Source organism: Vidua chalybeata, chromosome 6, assembly GCF_026979565.1.
Source record: "Vidua chalybeata isolate OUT-0048 chromosome 6, bVidCha1 merged haplotype, whole genome shotgun sequence".
In the NCBI taxonomy this organism is placed as follows: Eukaryota; Metazoa; Chordata; class Aves; order Passeriformes; family Viduidae; genus Vidua; species Vidua chalybeata.
This window is the reverse complement of record NC_071535.1, coordinates 56781449-56794745: the sequence shown is the minus strand read 5'-3', so window position 1 is coordinate 56794745 and position 13297 is coordinate 56781449. Positions and strand designations below refer to the sequence as shown.

The window sequence follows — 13297 nt, the reverse complement described above, 5'->3', positions numbered from 1 at the left end:
GAGGAGAAGATGCAAAAACACAGTCTGGGAACTCACCAAGCCTGCACTTTCCTACAGGAATGCAGACAGCCACAACCATCCTCGTACTGGCTCATCAACTATTTTTAGCACCAGAAGGGGAGGCAGCCATCAGTGAAGGGCCTGTTCCCTTTGATCCAGCGGATCTGAGCACTGTCTTTGTCCCAGAGATCCTTTGTTACCAAAACCACAAACCAGGTAAAGAACTTTACGTTGTTCCTGCTCCTGAGTACAAGGCGTCCCTCAGTAGTTACATGACAGGTTGGAAGAAGGCCACACAGCCCATTTAATTCCATTCACTTCCTCTCCCCTCTGCACCACAGCAGCCAGGCTCTATTAGTCTTCTGAGAGCAACTGTAGTTAAAGTGAAGGATGCTAGGAAGCCCTGGGCACTCAGAACACATTGGATGCACCGTTCGGAGCTGCTAGAGTCACCAGCTCCAAGCTGCAGGCTAGCAGCAGAGAAATCCCAGCATCCATGTCATTGCACGCAGCTTTATTTATCGCCAAGGTTATACAAGTTAAACACAAGCTCCTTCTCAGAGATACTTCCCAACTGGTTCTGCATTACCACCTGAGCCGAGAAGAAAACTAAACTCAAATGGCACCCACAATGAGCTTGGTTTCTCTGTCATTCATTCCTCCCTTAGGAAGCTGCAGGAACTTTCCCCCACAGTCAAAGGTGTACCCCAAGGCCAGCAAATGGCATTGCTGTTGCCAGGACCCAGAAGCGCTGTGGGCGTGAGCAGCCCCACAGAGAGGGATCAACATGCTGCAGGCAGAACCACCAAAGAAACACAATGCCCCACTCACAGAACAGACACCCATGGGGCATGGAGCCGGTGCTGCTCCAGGACACTCAGCCTTCCCCCTGTGGATGAACAGGGAGAGCAGAGAAGCAGCTTGGGAGGTGACAGCTGCAGGGCACCTATCTGCTGACACAGTGCTTCCAGCTCTTCCACCTGCCCCGCAGGAGGGTGGCAGTGATCGCATGATTTTGGCTAAAGGGACTAAGCGGGATCATTTTGTCCTTCCCACCAGCTTTTTGTTCCAACAACACAAAGCATTCCCTGCATGCTCCCCAGAAAACTGGAGAGGAGGGTGAAAATGAGATCACAAACCACTCTCCTTTCACCTAATTTCTCCCTGCAAACCCTCTGCTCCTGGTTCTACCTTTCACAGTTGCTATAAAGGCAATGCCCAGCTGATGATGCAGCCTTAACAAACCACCACAGTCCCAAACTCCGATTTTGATATGAAACAGCTCTTTTCAAGCAGCCAAGTGCTGTATTTTATGGTACCTTTGTGATCTACACAACTGAAATACGTACGCCACGTTACACCACATTTGCATCCCTCAGCAGAAGGAATCTGAACTGCTGCGATTCTTTCATAGGGATGCAGCACAGCCTGGCAGCCTCACAGATTCAGCTGAATCCATCCATCTGGAAAGCAGCAGCTTGGAACAACATGGCTCTTATGGTTTCCTAGTTTATATCCCACATCCCAGAGTCATTAAAGGCCATTTTTTTCACACTGCTCATCAATGAATAGAAGATTTCTGAGGACCACAGGGCAAGAAACCATGGAGCTGGGAGGACAGCCTTCCCAGGACTCACCAGGAGCTGCCTGGGCCAGACCTACCCTGGTTCCGCATGCCCCAGAGGTGCAGGGACAATCTGTAAGCGCTACCATCCCTCGCAGGCAGCAGCACGAGGGTACAACCGCGCTGCAGCTCAGAGCCCACCAGCACCCACTGCCAGAGCTCCACCTGCTCTGCCAGCACAGCTCAAACCTTTCCAGCATCACTGCTTCGTTTCCACAGTTAGCCACGTACAGAGGTTTCTCCAGCCTCACCTATGGAGACCAGTGACAAATGAATCAACATCAGATACCTCAGCTGTCCATTGCAGTGGCCAAATTTTTGCAACTGAGACCCCTTCCAGTTCAGCATTCCTCCTCCCACCACCGAAGAGAACATTGTTACAGAGACTTTCATATTGGGAAAATATTTTAATATAGTAAACAAGTCAATTTACCTTCCACATATTTTAAATAAGTTTATGCTCATCGTTAAACAAAACTGTTTTTACTTCAACAATGGATTACAGCCTCTAAATTCGTATTGTTCCCAGCTGATCCTGTAAATAGCGAGGAATTTTGGACACCGATATCCTTGTATAGGTAACAGACTGGCATAAACAGCGCAGGAATTCAATGCGGGTTCAAAGGGAGAAGCTAGCCCTGGTGAGGAAGAAAACGAAGCCACAAAATTCCCTTTTGAGGAAAAATCGGGGGGAAAAGAAGATACCGCAGTTCCACCGAGTCCAAACGGGGCCGAGTCAGTCTCCAGGTCAGTCTCCGGTCAGTCTCCACGGGCGCTGCACGGTGCCGCAGGGACGGGCGAGCCATCGGTCTCCATCCTCGGCCGAGCCCCGCGGCCGCATCCCCGGCGGCGCGCGGCCTCCCGCGGCCCGCCCGGCTCAGGGGCTGCCGGCGCCCGGCCCGCTCCCGGCCGCGGGCGAGGGGGACGCGGCCGGCGGGGCGCTGGCGCCGGGGCCGGGGCCGGTGCGCGGCGGCGCGGGCGGAGGCCCCGCTGTAGGTCCGGCGGGCGCGGCGCGGAGCTGCGCGGGGGTGGCGGCGGCGCCGGGGCCGGGGCTGGAGGAGCCGCCGCTGCCGCGCACCGGCTGCCAGATGAGGCTATAGTAGACGGCGAGCACGATGGCGGCCAGCGAGACGGAGAGCACGTAGGCCAGCACGGTGGCCAGGCGCACCCACTTCTTGTTGGTCTTGGCCGCCATGCGCGCCTTCTTGTCCCCGGTGTAAGTGGCGGGCTTGCCCCGCTCCGCGCCCGCCTCCTTCTCCTTCATGGGGGCCCGGCCCTTGGCCCGCTGCTCCACCGAGCCCTCCGTGCTGGCTCCGGCCCGGATCGGCCGCTGCCGCCGCTCAGGACATGCCGGTACCGCCCGTGCTGCCACCGGTGCCTCTGCCCGCGCTGCCCCGCCGGGGGCGAGGGGCGGAGCGTAGGGGGCAACCCCGCCCTGAGGGGTGGGAACGACAGGAGAGGAGGGAGGGCAAGGGAGGAGAGGAGAGGGGAGGGCAGGGGGAGGAGCCCGGGCCACCTTTAAAAGGAGCCCCCTCCCCCAGCGCCTACGTCCCTTCACCCTTTACCCGCCCCGAGTGAGGGATGGCCAGTGAGCGGTGCCTCAGGGACATGGGCAGCGCCCGCCAAGCCGCAAGAAGGCTTCTGGCACGGCCTCCTAGAGCGCTGGAGGAGGTCAGGAGTCTCCTCTCTACCTTGGCTTCCCGACAGAGTTACTTCTTGCTGTCTCCCTGATGCAGGTATGTGCTGCCTGCACCTCTGTGAGGCTGCAAGGGTGCCCGAGCCAAGCGGCAATTTTTTAGAGGGAACGACTGCCTTAGTTTTGTCCAAACTGGGCTCTTCCCAAGTCTGTTATTGATACAATCTAAACCTTCTATTAAGGTATGGCTTCACCTTACTCCACAGGTGTTAGTTCCCTACAAAATTGTTCTGTTGTCGTGTTCAAAAGATAACTAAAATGCTGATTTGAGGTATAAATTAGATTTTTTTTCTTCATGGTGCAAGAAAATTACTTTTGTGAATGATGTAGTTGCAACTTCTGCAATCATTTTCTCCCTTCAGTCTGAGGTCAGTCAGGTGTAGTGGTTGCAGCAGAAACCTCCTTTTAAACTAGGACTTGTAGATCTGGAAGAGGCTACAGCCACTGGAGAACTGGCTGTTATGCAGAGGCTTCCCCAAGAAGACATATTATGGAATAAGTGGAGTAGCTGCAAAATAACTGTAATTCTTGGCAAGGGAATTTTTAGCAATTCCTACAAAATGGATTTTCTAGTAATTTTTCAATGTGTTTTCCCTCAATGATGGATTTGCTCCAGCTTCTTCTCCTTTTTGGTTCGGCAGGTGAAATGATGATGAGTTACTACCTTCCACAAGCCCCTTCCCCTGTGCTCTTGCTTAATTCCAGTTAAGAGGCAGAGAGTTGACATGTACCAAGAATGCCTCTGGGGCCTAATGAGGTCTTGACAGTTTTTGCTTGGTGCTTATCAGGTTGAAGTACTGAAGCCTGAACAACAGGCCCTGAGCCAAAGCTGACCTCTCGATGAACCTTCCAACCAAATGTTATATGTATCCACTCATATCAACCAATACCATTAGCAATAAGATTGATGTATCTGTTCATTGTCAAAACATGTATTCACCTTTCCCTATTTAGGAACTGGATAAGGCTGGATATGTGGGAGAATTGTTGGAACATTCCCAGCAAATGTACTGAGTGTCATGGGCTTGCGATGTTCTGCCTTCAGCCCAACAGCTTCACCTCCTTGTTGCATTTATTTGTGACTCACTCATGCTGCAGTGGAGACTTGCCCTTCCTAAAACACACAGTTCCATTACATTATTCATGAAATTTGGTATTCTTAAGGCTCTCTTCTCCCTGCCAACCCTCTGCTCTCAGGGCTTTGAGTAAGACAAGTTCATTAAATGTGAAGTCTTGGCTTTTGCCAAAGTCAGGTGAAAGCTTTTCATTTTATTGTGGACAAATAACTGACTGTGAGCTTCTCTCCAGGGAGCTGTGAGCAGGTCTGTGCCTTCTTTCCTAAACAGAACTCCTTGCTAACAACCACCCCTAAAGAAGCTGCAGTAATGGTGCTTGCTTTGTCCTTGGGGTTTTTGCTAAAACACCAAGCTGTGCTCTGAGTGGACTCCTGTGGTGCAAAACTGGAGCTCTGGGGTCTTGTAAAGTCAGTGACTATGTCTGACACTAGACACAGCTTGCAAATTATCCCTCTCTAGGATTCTTCCTAAAGATCACAAAAGAGATCACTTGCTGGAGACAGAGTCAGGGGTACGTGATGCATTCAGGGACTCTTGTCAAGGAAGGAGAGCTGCAGAGTCCCTAAACAGCCTTCCTCCCACCACTCCAAAAACTGCTCTGCAGGTTCCTGTTCTTTATAAGCTCCTTTAATTTTGACTTCTCATGTCTGAGGGTCCACTAGAAAGCTTGAATTCTGCTGCTACCTCTTGCAGTTGGATGTTTGTTTGCTCTCCAAGGGCCCCTGAAGGATGTAGCTAAATGAACCTGTGTTATTGATTTCCCACAATCACAGTCAGTGAATAGTCTCCCAGTGCTGCAGGATAGGAAAGACTTAATTAAGGGAAGATTGCTGGCCTGAGATAGATTCTCTCCATGCAGACCCTGCTTCTGAGAGTAGCAGAATACTGGATGAGATGCCTGGAACATCTCTCTGAGCTGTGCAAAGGCCTTTGTAGGGGAAGAGGAGAATGCTGTAGGTTGAGGCTGGCTATTATAGAAATGAGAGCTTTGGCCTAGCATGTGGAGAAGTGAAGTTTGTGTAAGGGTCAGGGAAGACCATGGCTGACACCTGTTCAGTTTTGTGACCTGAGTAGGCAAACAGTTGGAGTAAGTTGGCTGGTACAGTGGGAAGTAAATGTTGATGAGCTTAAGAGCAGAACGGGACTTCCTCCCCCAGTATCCTGAGTTCCTGTGCAGTGTTTTGTGCTGGAGGTGAATACAGGCAGGAACTGGCTGAATCCATCTCCAGGTGTGGTACAATTTGCTTTCCTGCTCTTTTTACTCTGCTACTGAAGTGTACCATGAGATGGACATGTTTGTGTGCCACTGCTCCTCATGCTCTTCTTTCCTGTTAATGACCTGTCTTGGAAAGTCTTGTTCTTTTCCCAGCAGTCAGGAATGGCATGGTTCAGGCAGCCCTGGGCAGCAGTGACCTGGCACTCACTGGGCTGCTTGGAAATACGCTGAAAGCCGTCAGTGCTGTAAACACAACACGCTGCCCAATGAGCAGTTAATGATAGGCCTAACCATGTCTTGGTGGTTGGACAGATAGTTTCTTGGGGTTTGGGGTTTTTTGCATAAGACCTCACTGCTTTTATGGTTTTGTGGTATCTGTGGCCACTTCTCTGTGCCATAGTCCACTGCCCTCTGACTTTTGCAGATCAAGCTGAAGAGTCATGCTGAGAGCTGTCAGGAGTCCTTGGCCTTGTGGTTTCGGCTCGAAGTGGGACACAAGATATGCCCCTGTACACACACTCAGCAGTTCTGCTCCCCAGGGTGGTAAGAAACTATTGGCTTTGTGGTCTTAATGGTATTGTTAATCCTTTCCGGATTGCCAGCGCTCTGAGGGCAGAGCAGCCACGGGAGCAGTGGGATGGGCTGGTATTTGTAGAGCTGGGAGTTCATTGTGACACTGATGTGCAGTGTCACAACTCTTCACTAGAGGACAGCATTACACATGGCAAAGTAATTCTTCTGCAACAATGCTGGGAGAGATTTCTTACGGATTTTCTGTGTGACAGGAGTAAACTGGGGTGGAGGTTACAGTAATTTGCTGGAAGTTAGGAGAGAGGTTTAATGATGTGGCTTAAATCAGTGTCTGGAAACCTTGTCTCCTAAACCTTGTCTGAAGGGTGATGCTGCCTGCCTTGCTGCTGCATGCACCCTGGGGGAGGTACAGGCTGCTGGATAGGTAGCACAGGGAGAGAAGGAAGAGCATTAAATTAAAGAAAGGGAAATGTTTGCATATCAAAACTGTTGCAGTAAGTGGTGGGTTGCCTGGCAGGGAAGGTATGGGAGCAAAGCAAGGAGACAGAGGGATGTGGGACGAGTGTGCACTGGGTGGTGGGCCTTACAGAAGAGAGAAAATAAAGGATGGTTTGAATAAACAAATACTGCTCGAGTGCTGCTGTTTGTGCCTGCTCCTGATGTTGGAGCTCTCTGCAGAGGGCAGGACTGCTGCTCTATCCTATCAGGGCTCCATCAGCCATCTCTGCATGCAAGGGACAGAGGCTCCTACAGAGCAAGGAGTGTGAAGTGGAAGATAAGGAGGCTGGGTTGGGCAAGAGGAAGGGAGCTGCAGCTTTTGTGACAACCTTTGTGCAAGTGGGGGTTTGGCCCTTGTTGTTGGGCATCATGTGGCCTTGCAGGGCAGCCACCAACTTGGGCACTGCTCTTCATGCTGCTTGTGTTTGGTTGGATCTTAATTATGATTTCATTATTCATTGAATTAAGGTTTTATTTCTTAGGGAAAGCTGACCTTGAGCGACATGTGAGTTAAGCTGTGGCAGGACTCTTGCTTACTTTGTTGATGAAGCAGAGAAAGCTGATGAATATCTGGGTGTGAGAGAGAAGGACAGAAGCAGCCTCTCAGCGAGGCCCTGGCAGGAAGGCATACTTGGTTCACAAAGCTGTGATAACTGATAATAGCAGTCAAGCCACGGGATCCAGTAGCTATGACTGATCTCACCTGCCCTTGGCAGTACCAGGTGGCAAAGCTCATCTCACCTCTCAGTGCTTTGCAGCTGTGACCTCCAGGGCCTTCCTGCAGTACTGTCAGTGTTCCAGAGGCTGGGAGGACTGCAGCACCTCTGAGCAAGATTAATACTCTCTATTCTCTCCATTGCTGCTCCCTAATTTAAAGGGAAGCAAACCTGAAGCTGCTCTGGCTTTGCAGAAGAGATCAGGTGAGTGTAGAGAACTTTCACTCCTTGCTACTCCTCACCCTTTGTCATCTTCTGCTTCTCTGCTTGGGAGTAACCACTTTTCCTGAGTGTGGGATCCTGGTGACACTGGCTTGGCTGGGCCTGGAATATCCCAGAGACCCTAAAGAAAGAGAACCAACAGCCTTCTGTTGCATAGCCAATTCCTGTAAGTGCAAGACTGATAAGTACAGAAAATGCCATGGTAACTGGAAATGTGGAAGCTGTCTTATTCCCAGGATTTTTTTTGGCAGGTAAACACCTTGAAAGACAAAGGATGTTGGGTTTGCTCAGACTTCTCTTTTCCTGCAGCAGGGAGGTCTGATTCCTGCCTTTATTGTTTTACAGTTGGAGCACTTGCTAGAGTTCCACTTAATCTCTACTGCCTCATGCCACTAACACCTGAGAATGCCCTTAGGATTCCTTCAGTGACCGTTCCCCAGCTGTCCAGGCTGCTCCAAAGTGCCAGACTTACCACATCAGGCCTGGGAAGAAAGGAAAGAACAAAATATGCAGCTGGCTCCCCTTGCTAAATGGGGTGTGTGTGTGTGTTTGTTCCCCGCCTTCTTCTGTGCTACTTTTGCCAGCAGCTTGTCCCTTTGAGCAATGGCAGCCTTGGCTTTGATAGGAGATGAGGATGACATCCCACTCTGTGCCTGGGAATCTGCAGCACAGTTATTTCCACTTCTTATTAGTTGTAGGGCTCTGCCTCTGATTAAAATTGGTCTTGCCCATGTCAGACCTTTTCATAAGCTGCTCTCCAGGTTAGCCAGTGCCCATTAGCCGGTAGAGCCCCCTTCCTCCTCTGCTGCCCACATGGAATTCCTTTGTTCCAAGGTCAGAAGCAGAGACTTGTTTTGGCCCTGTTTGCCTTTAACCTGTTCTGCTTTTGGTCACTTCCCTGCTGCTTTGTCACTATAATCCCCATTTTGCCTACCTCTCCTATTCTGTGTCCCATGTATCTGCCGCAGAGCCAAGTGAGTCTGGAACAGTGCAGTTCCTGGGCCTCTGGGAACGTTTTATTTCATCTGGGGAATTTCCAGCTGCCCTGCTGGTCTGTCTCACTTTGAGGCTGACATTCAGAAGAGCCCATAAGAGAAAGGAAAATGTTTTAGACTGGACAGTGCAGTGAGTGGCCCCAGAAATGGAATCTGTCCAAGCAAGGAATGAGTTTGCTTCCTGGGACATCTGGCCTCTTGCATGAAGGGGGCAGTCTGCTTGTAGCTAGAGCTGAGCTGCTCCGAAACCACAGCTGCTGAAGCAGTTGGAGCGTTTCTGGCAATGCCTGTACTTTGTCAAGAGAGCATTTAAGGAAGTTGAGTTGCGGAAGTTCACCGAGCTGGGTGCCTCACCAGCACAGCTCCAAGGAGTGGATCCCTCCCGGAGGAACAGTGGGTGTTTGTGCCCACCAGCACCCCAGCCATCGCCAGCCTTCCTCTGGGTGACCTTGGGTGAGGCTCTGCTTGCCTGGAGAGCTGTTGATTTACAATGCAGATTCATCGCTCCTCGCCTGCCTGTCCCTGCCCCTCCTAAATTGGGCTGGGATATAAGAGCTTGTTTGCTCTCCGATGCCAACCGTGGCCATGGCAGAACGCCCTGCCACGTGAGAGGCAGAGATAGAGGAGAGGGGGCTAAGGAGGAGTGAACTGTGCAGTTGCTCTTGCTTCTGGTAGCTGAGGAACACATCTGCAGGACCATGTCTGTGCTGAACCCTATCCTGCAGCCCACAGAGGTGAAGGAGTACCTGTGCAAGGGTGACCGCTTCTTCAAATGGGATGATGTGAGTACTGGGGTGTTCCTTCCCTAGGCTGTGCCTGTGGTGGCAGGGAGGCACTGGTTGGGTCACAGTTTGTGGGGAGGCTGGGAGCCTGTGTTCAGTGTGGTATCCCACTTGACAGCAGAGATCTCTGGACAGGGAGAGGGAACTGGGAAGAACAGGAAGGCTGAGGACTGAAGTTAAGGGGATGTTGTGTGTATGTAAGGGGTTGAGGCTATGTTTTCTACACCTCTTGTAGTGGAGGATGGAACAAATGCAGTGAGTGTGCACTGGGTCTGTGTGTTCAGCCCTCAGGAAGGTGATCGCTGCTGGGAGTCTCTGTGGGGTGAGATGCAAATGCCACATTTGGACTTCCTGGAGGAGCATGAGGGGTAGGATCTACTCCAGAGCAAAGAGCACACATTGCACTTTGCAGATAGAGATGAAGTCAGGCTCCAAGTTGCTTCCTCTTATGGCCCTGTTGCCTGAGTGGATCGGGGGTGAGCCATGGCCTCCCACGCCTGCCCAGCCCCTGGGTCTGGGAATGATGAACAGCAAAGGGCCTGTGCTTTAACAGGGCTGAGGCCTCAGGGTGCTGCAGCAAGCTGCTGCTCTCTCCAGCTCATTGTCTTCTTTACCTTCAAAACAGCAGCTTTGCAGTCACTGCCTTTCTGTGTGAGGAATAAAATGTAGAGCACCAGCAGTTCATTGGAATGTAAGGATTCCCCTCCTCACTTTCTAAGGAGGCAAAGGAGTGCTTACCCCAGCAGCCACAAACCTGAGCAGAAGAGTATCTGCCCATCTGTGCTGTCTGGAGATGGACTGTCTGCTGTTGAGCATGAATGTTGATAAAGGGGGGAAAGCCCAGATTATGGTTGTTCACGAGGATCTGGGGAGATGGTTCATGTGGTGTTGCAGATGAGATGATCAGAAGAAGCCTGCAGCAGCAGTGCAGGAGGGATTAGCACTTTTGTGGGTGTGAAGCTGGAATAGAATGTTAAGTCCCAAAGGAGCATGTGTGGGAGTGGATCAGATCACCTGTGTGCAACATCAGTGGGGGGGTCCAGCAGCGCTGAGAATGAGAGCAGTGTACTGTGCAGCTGGCAGGAAGGACAGATGTGAGGAATATGAGTTGGAATATGGCTGCCAGTTCCCCCATTAGCAGTACATAAACAGGAGGATGACACGGGGGTACAGTGAAAAGCACAGCCTTCCTCTTTCCTGTGGGCCCACTGCCTGCAGAGTGCACTTGGGGCTTCTTAGAATTTGAAATCTGCTTTCTCAGAATAACAGTAGCCAAACTTGTCTACAATTTCTGATGACTTTGTGCTCAGTCCTTGGGGACCATTCTCCCAAGAAATGGAAGCTGTTAAGTACTTCACTGGGTATTCCTGGGATAGATTCCCCTGAAAACCAAGGTGAGTCAGTTGGGCTTCCAAGACCCACCAAGTGTTTATTTCCTGCTGTAGCTGTTGATTAGTGAGCTCAATTCCCATCTGGATCTTTCCTTAAGGTTTATATATTTGTAAACATTTCTAAGTGGTTGCCTCAACTAAGTAGTTTACAGGCTTGATCTCCACTAATAAAGGAAGGCTTCTCCATGAGTGAGCTATTCTGGTCATGTTGCTCTGTTGCATTGGGCTTTCCCAGTCCATGGTTAGAACAGGCTGCAGAGGATGATGGTGAGAGCTCCAGATTGCAGGATTACTGCGTTTCAGAATTCATGTGTTGTGTTTTTTTGTGTCTCTTTCAATTGACATGACTGTACTGTTGGTAACAGTTTTGAACTCCCTCCAGGATAAGTGAGGCAAAGGAGTTAAGGAAGATCAGATTGGCCTCTTACATCACTGTTCAGCTTGGGACTGAACTAGGGCTTTCCAGCAAAAAAGCAAACCCACACTTTTTCTACAGAGCTCTCACCTTGTCCAGCTTTGGTAAGGCACTGTCTAGAGGAGAGAGCAATGGATCCCTGACAGGCAGGACTGTTCTGACCTGTTCGACTGAGTTAGTTGCAGGACTTTGGGGTAAGGAGCAACTCTGCAGTGCTTTGTTCAGCATGCAGCAAGCTGGGGCTCCTAAGCAGACTGAAGAGGTGAAGTTCTATTACATGTGTGGTAGCTGAGTTAAAGAACCAGCTGGGATCCCTGTCAGAACCCCAGGCAGGGCACAAGGCAGTAGCTGACCTCTTGAGTGGGGCAGATGGGTATGGGTTTGGCTCTGTGCTGCCTCTGAGTCCTCATAGTAGAGTCAAAACTCTTCCTATCTCTGAAAGATTAGGGATTACAGGATTTTAGCAGACAGTGTTTGCTTTTTGCCCCACAGAGTGAGAAGCAGTCAGTTTGGCTACTAGACCATCTTCTGCAGGGTTGCCTGTTTCCTTTGCTGCTAGGAGCTGCCCCATTGGAGAGGCTGCCTGCACCCCCTGGCAGGCCTGACCCTGCCTAGGAGTCTGGGTGGCAACAGCTTCCTTGCAGCCTCAGCTTGCCCTCCAGAAAGTTGCTTTGTGGGAAATAAGGGTAATGTAGAACATGGCACAATCCTCTCTGGTGGTACAGTGGGGCCTGTTCTGCTTTCCATGGCCACGTGTGCAGGGAGCCAGCCCAGAGCTCTAGGAACATGGACGTGGTGCTGGCTCTGGCACAGCAGGAGGAAGACAGGAGGCAGTAAAAGGACCACATATGATGTGCTGTGCAATGAGCACTTTGCTGTAAATATTGCGTATGGAAATGGAGGTCCCTGAAAATACAGATACACTCTAGAGTGAAGTATGAGTTGAGTAAAAAACTGAAGAATCTGAGGCCAAGAGACAAGTACAACTTCCAAATTTCATTACTGGTTTCATATTGGCAGTTATATGTTTCAGCTTCCTGAATTGAATCTGGAGTCTTCCCAGAAATGGCTGTGTGGGGTTCAGGATCAGCCCCAAATGATTTCATCTGACTGCAACCTCTGGTGTGGGTGTCTGCATAGCTGCTTCTTTCAATGGTCAGTGTAGAGAAGGTCTGTGGAGTTTCAGAATCTCCGTCTAAAGCAGCATAATGATGCTGCATTGATGCATCCCCTCCTTGAAGCCTTCCTGACTAGGAGCCCAGATAATCTGCATGAACACCTGGATGGGAGATGCCATGGATGAATGCTTTCTCTGCTTGGCTTGGGTTACTCCTGATCTTGTAGAAGGAAGCAGGTCAAAGAAGACTTTTCAAATGAAACAATGAATTGAATCTCCAGATACTTTATCTCAGTTCTTTGTGTAGAAAGCTCCAAGAGAGCTGTTCTTGTTAAATGCACAGGTTAGGTGAGACTCAGGATTCAGCTTCCAGAGCCTCACAGGTGTCACTGTGGAGATGTCCTAAAATCCTTGGGTTCATTTTCATAAATCCCAGAGGATGTTCACCTGCCTGGGTCTGTATTTGAACTGGGAACCTTGTGTCCCAGGGTGTTTTCTCCAAGTCACCCAAGGTGCCAACATTCTTTCTTTTGTTGTTTTTTGGTCAGGAAACATCAAATGCATCTCCTGTGATTCTCCGAGTGGATCCCCAGGGCTTTTACGTGTACTGGACCTATCAGAGCACGGTAAGGGCTGAGACTGTGCAGCTCGGGCTCCATCCAGCCAGGTCAGGTTTGTGTGAGATGACAACCCTGCAAGTGCTCGAGTCCTGCACTTGGGAGCAAACTGCCACACTCATTCCTCTTAGCAGGGACACTCCACCAAGGAATGGGAGCTGGTCAGTGGCAGGTTGGTCTTCACAGCACCAGGAAAGTGCAAGAACTGAAGGTGTGAGTGTGGCCTTTCTATGCCTTTCATGCTTTCACCTTTTTTGACTCCTGCAAAGCTCATTATGTGTCCTTCAAAGGACTTCATGGAGAACAGCTCTGATATGCCTGTCACCCAGCAAGATACAGGATTTTCCTAACCTGTACAGTGGGGCCATTAACTGACTCATTGGGGTTTTAGACATTTTAAT

General features: G+C 50.5%; 3 protein-coding genes across 8 annotated transcripts in view; 2 read left to right on the top strand and 1 right to left on the bottom strand.

Moving 5' to 3' along the window:
- The window catches only part of CCDC9B (coiled-coil domain containing 9B), a 67188-nt gene extending 61064 nt beyond the window's left edge, over nt 1-6124 (top strand). The window contains exon 17 of the mRNA XM_053944430.1: nt 6037-6124. The gene's annotated coding sequence lies outside the window, so the exon portion shown is untranslated. The remainder of the gene's footprint in view (nt 1-6036) is intronic.
- INAFM2 (InaF motif containing 2) lies at nt 2012-3144 on the bottom strand. Its single transcript, XM_053944439.1, has one exon. It carries the CDS (start codon nt 2886-2888, stop codon nt 2502-2504), a length of 387 nt encoding a protein of 128 aa, XP_053800414.1. The 5' UTR covers nt 2889-3144; the 3' UTR covers nt 2012-2501.
- Nucleotides 6125-8967: 2843 nt separating the features above from the next.
- Nucleotides 8968-13297, top strand: part of PLCB2 (phospholipase C beta 2) — a 36900-nt gene continuing 32570 nt past the window's right edge. For all 6 annotated transcript variants that reach the window (XR_008431283.1, XR_008431282.1, XM_053944425.1 and 3 more), the window contains exons 1-2: nt 8968-9356; nt 12828-12905. Coding sequence is in view for 4 of the 6 variants with exons in the window: in XM_053944425.1 (XP_053800400.1) it covers nt 9273-9356; nt 12828-12905 (162 nt within the window). In the remaining 2 variants the exon portion in view is untranslated. The remainder of the gene's footprint in view (nt 9357-12827; nt 12906-13297) is intronic.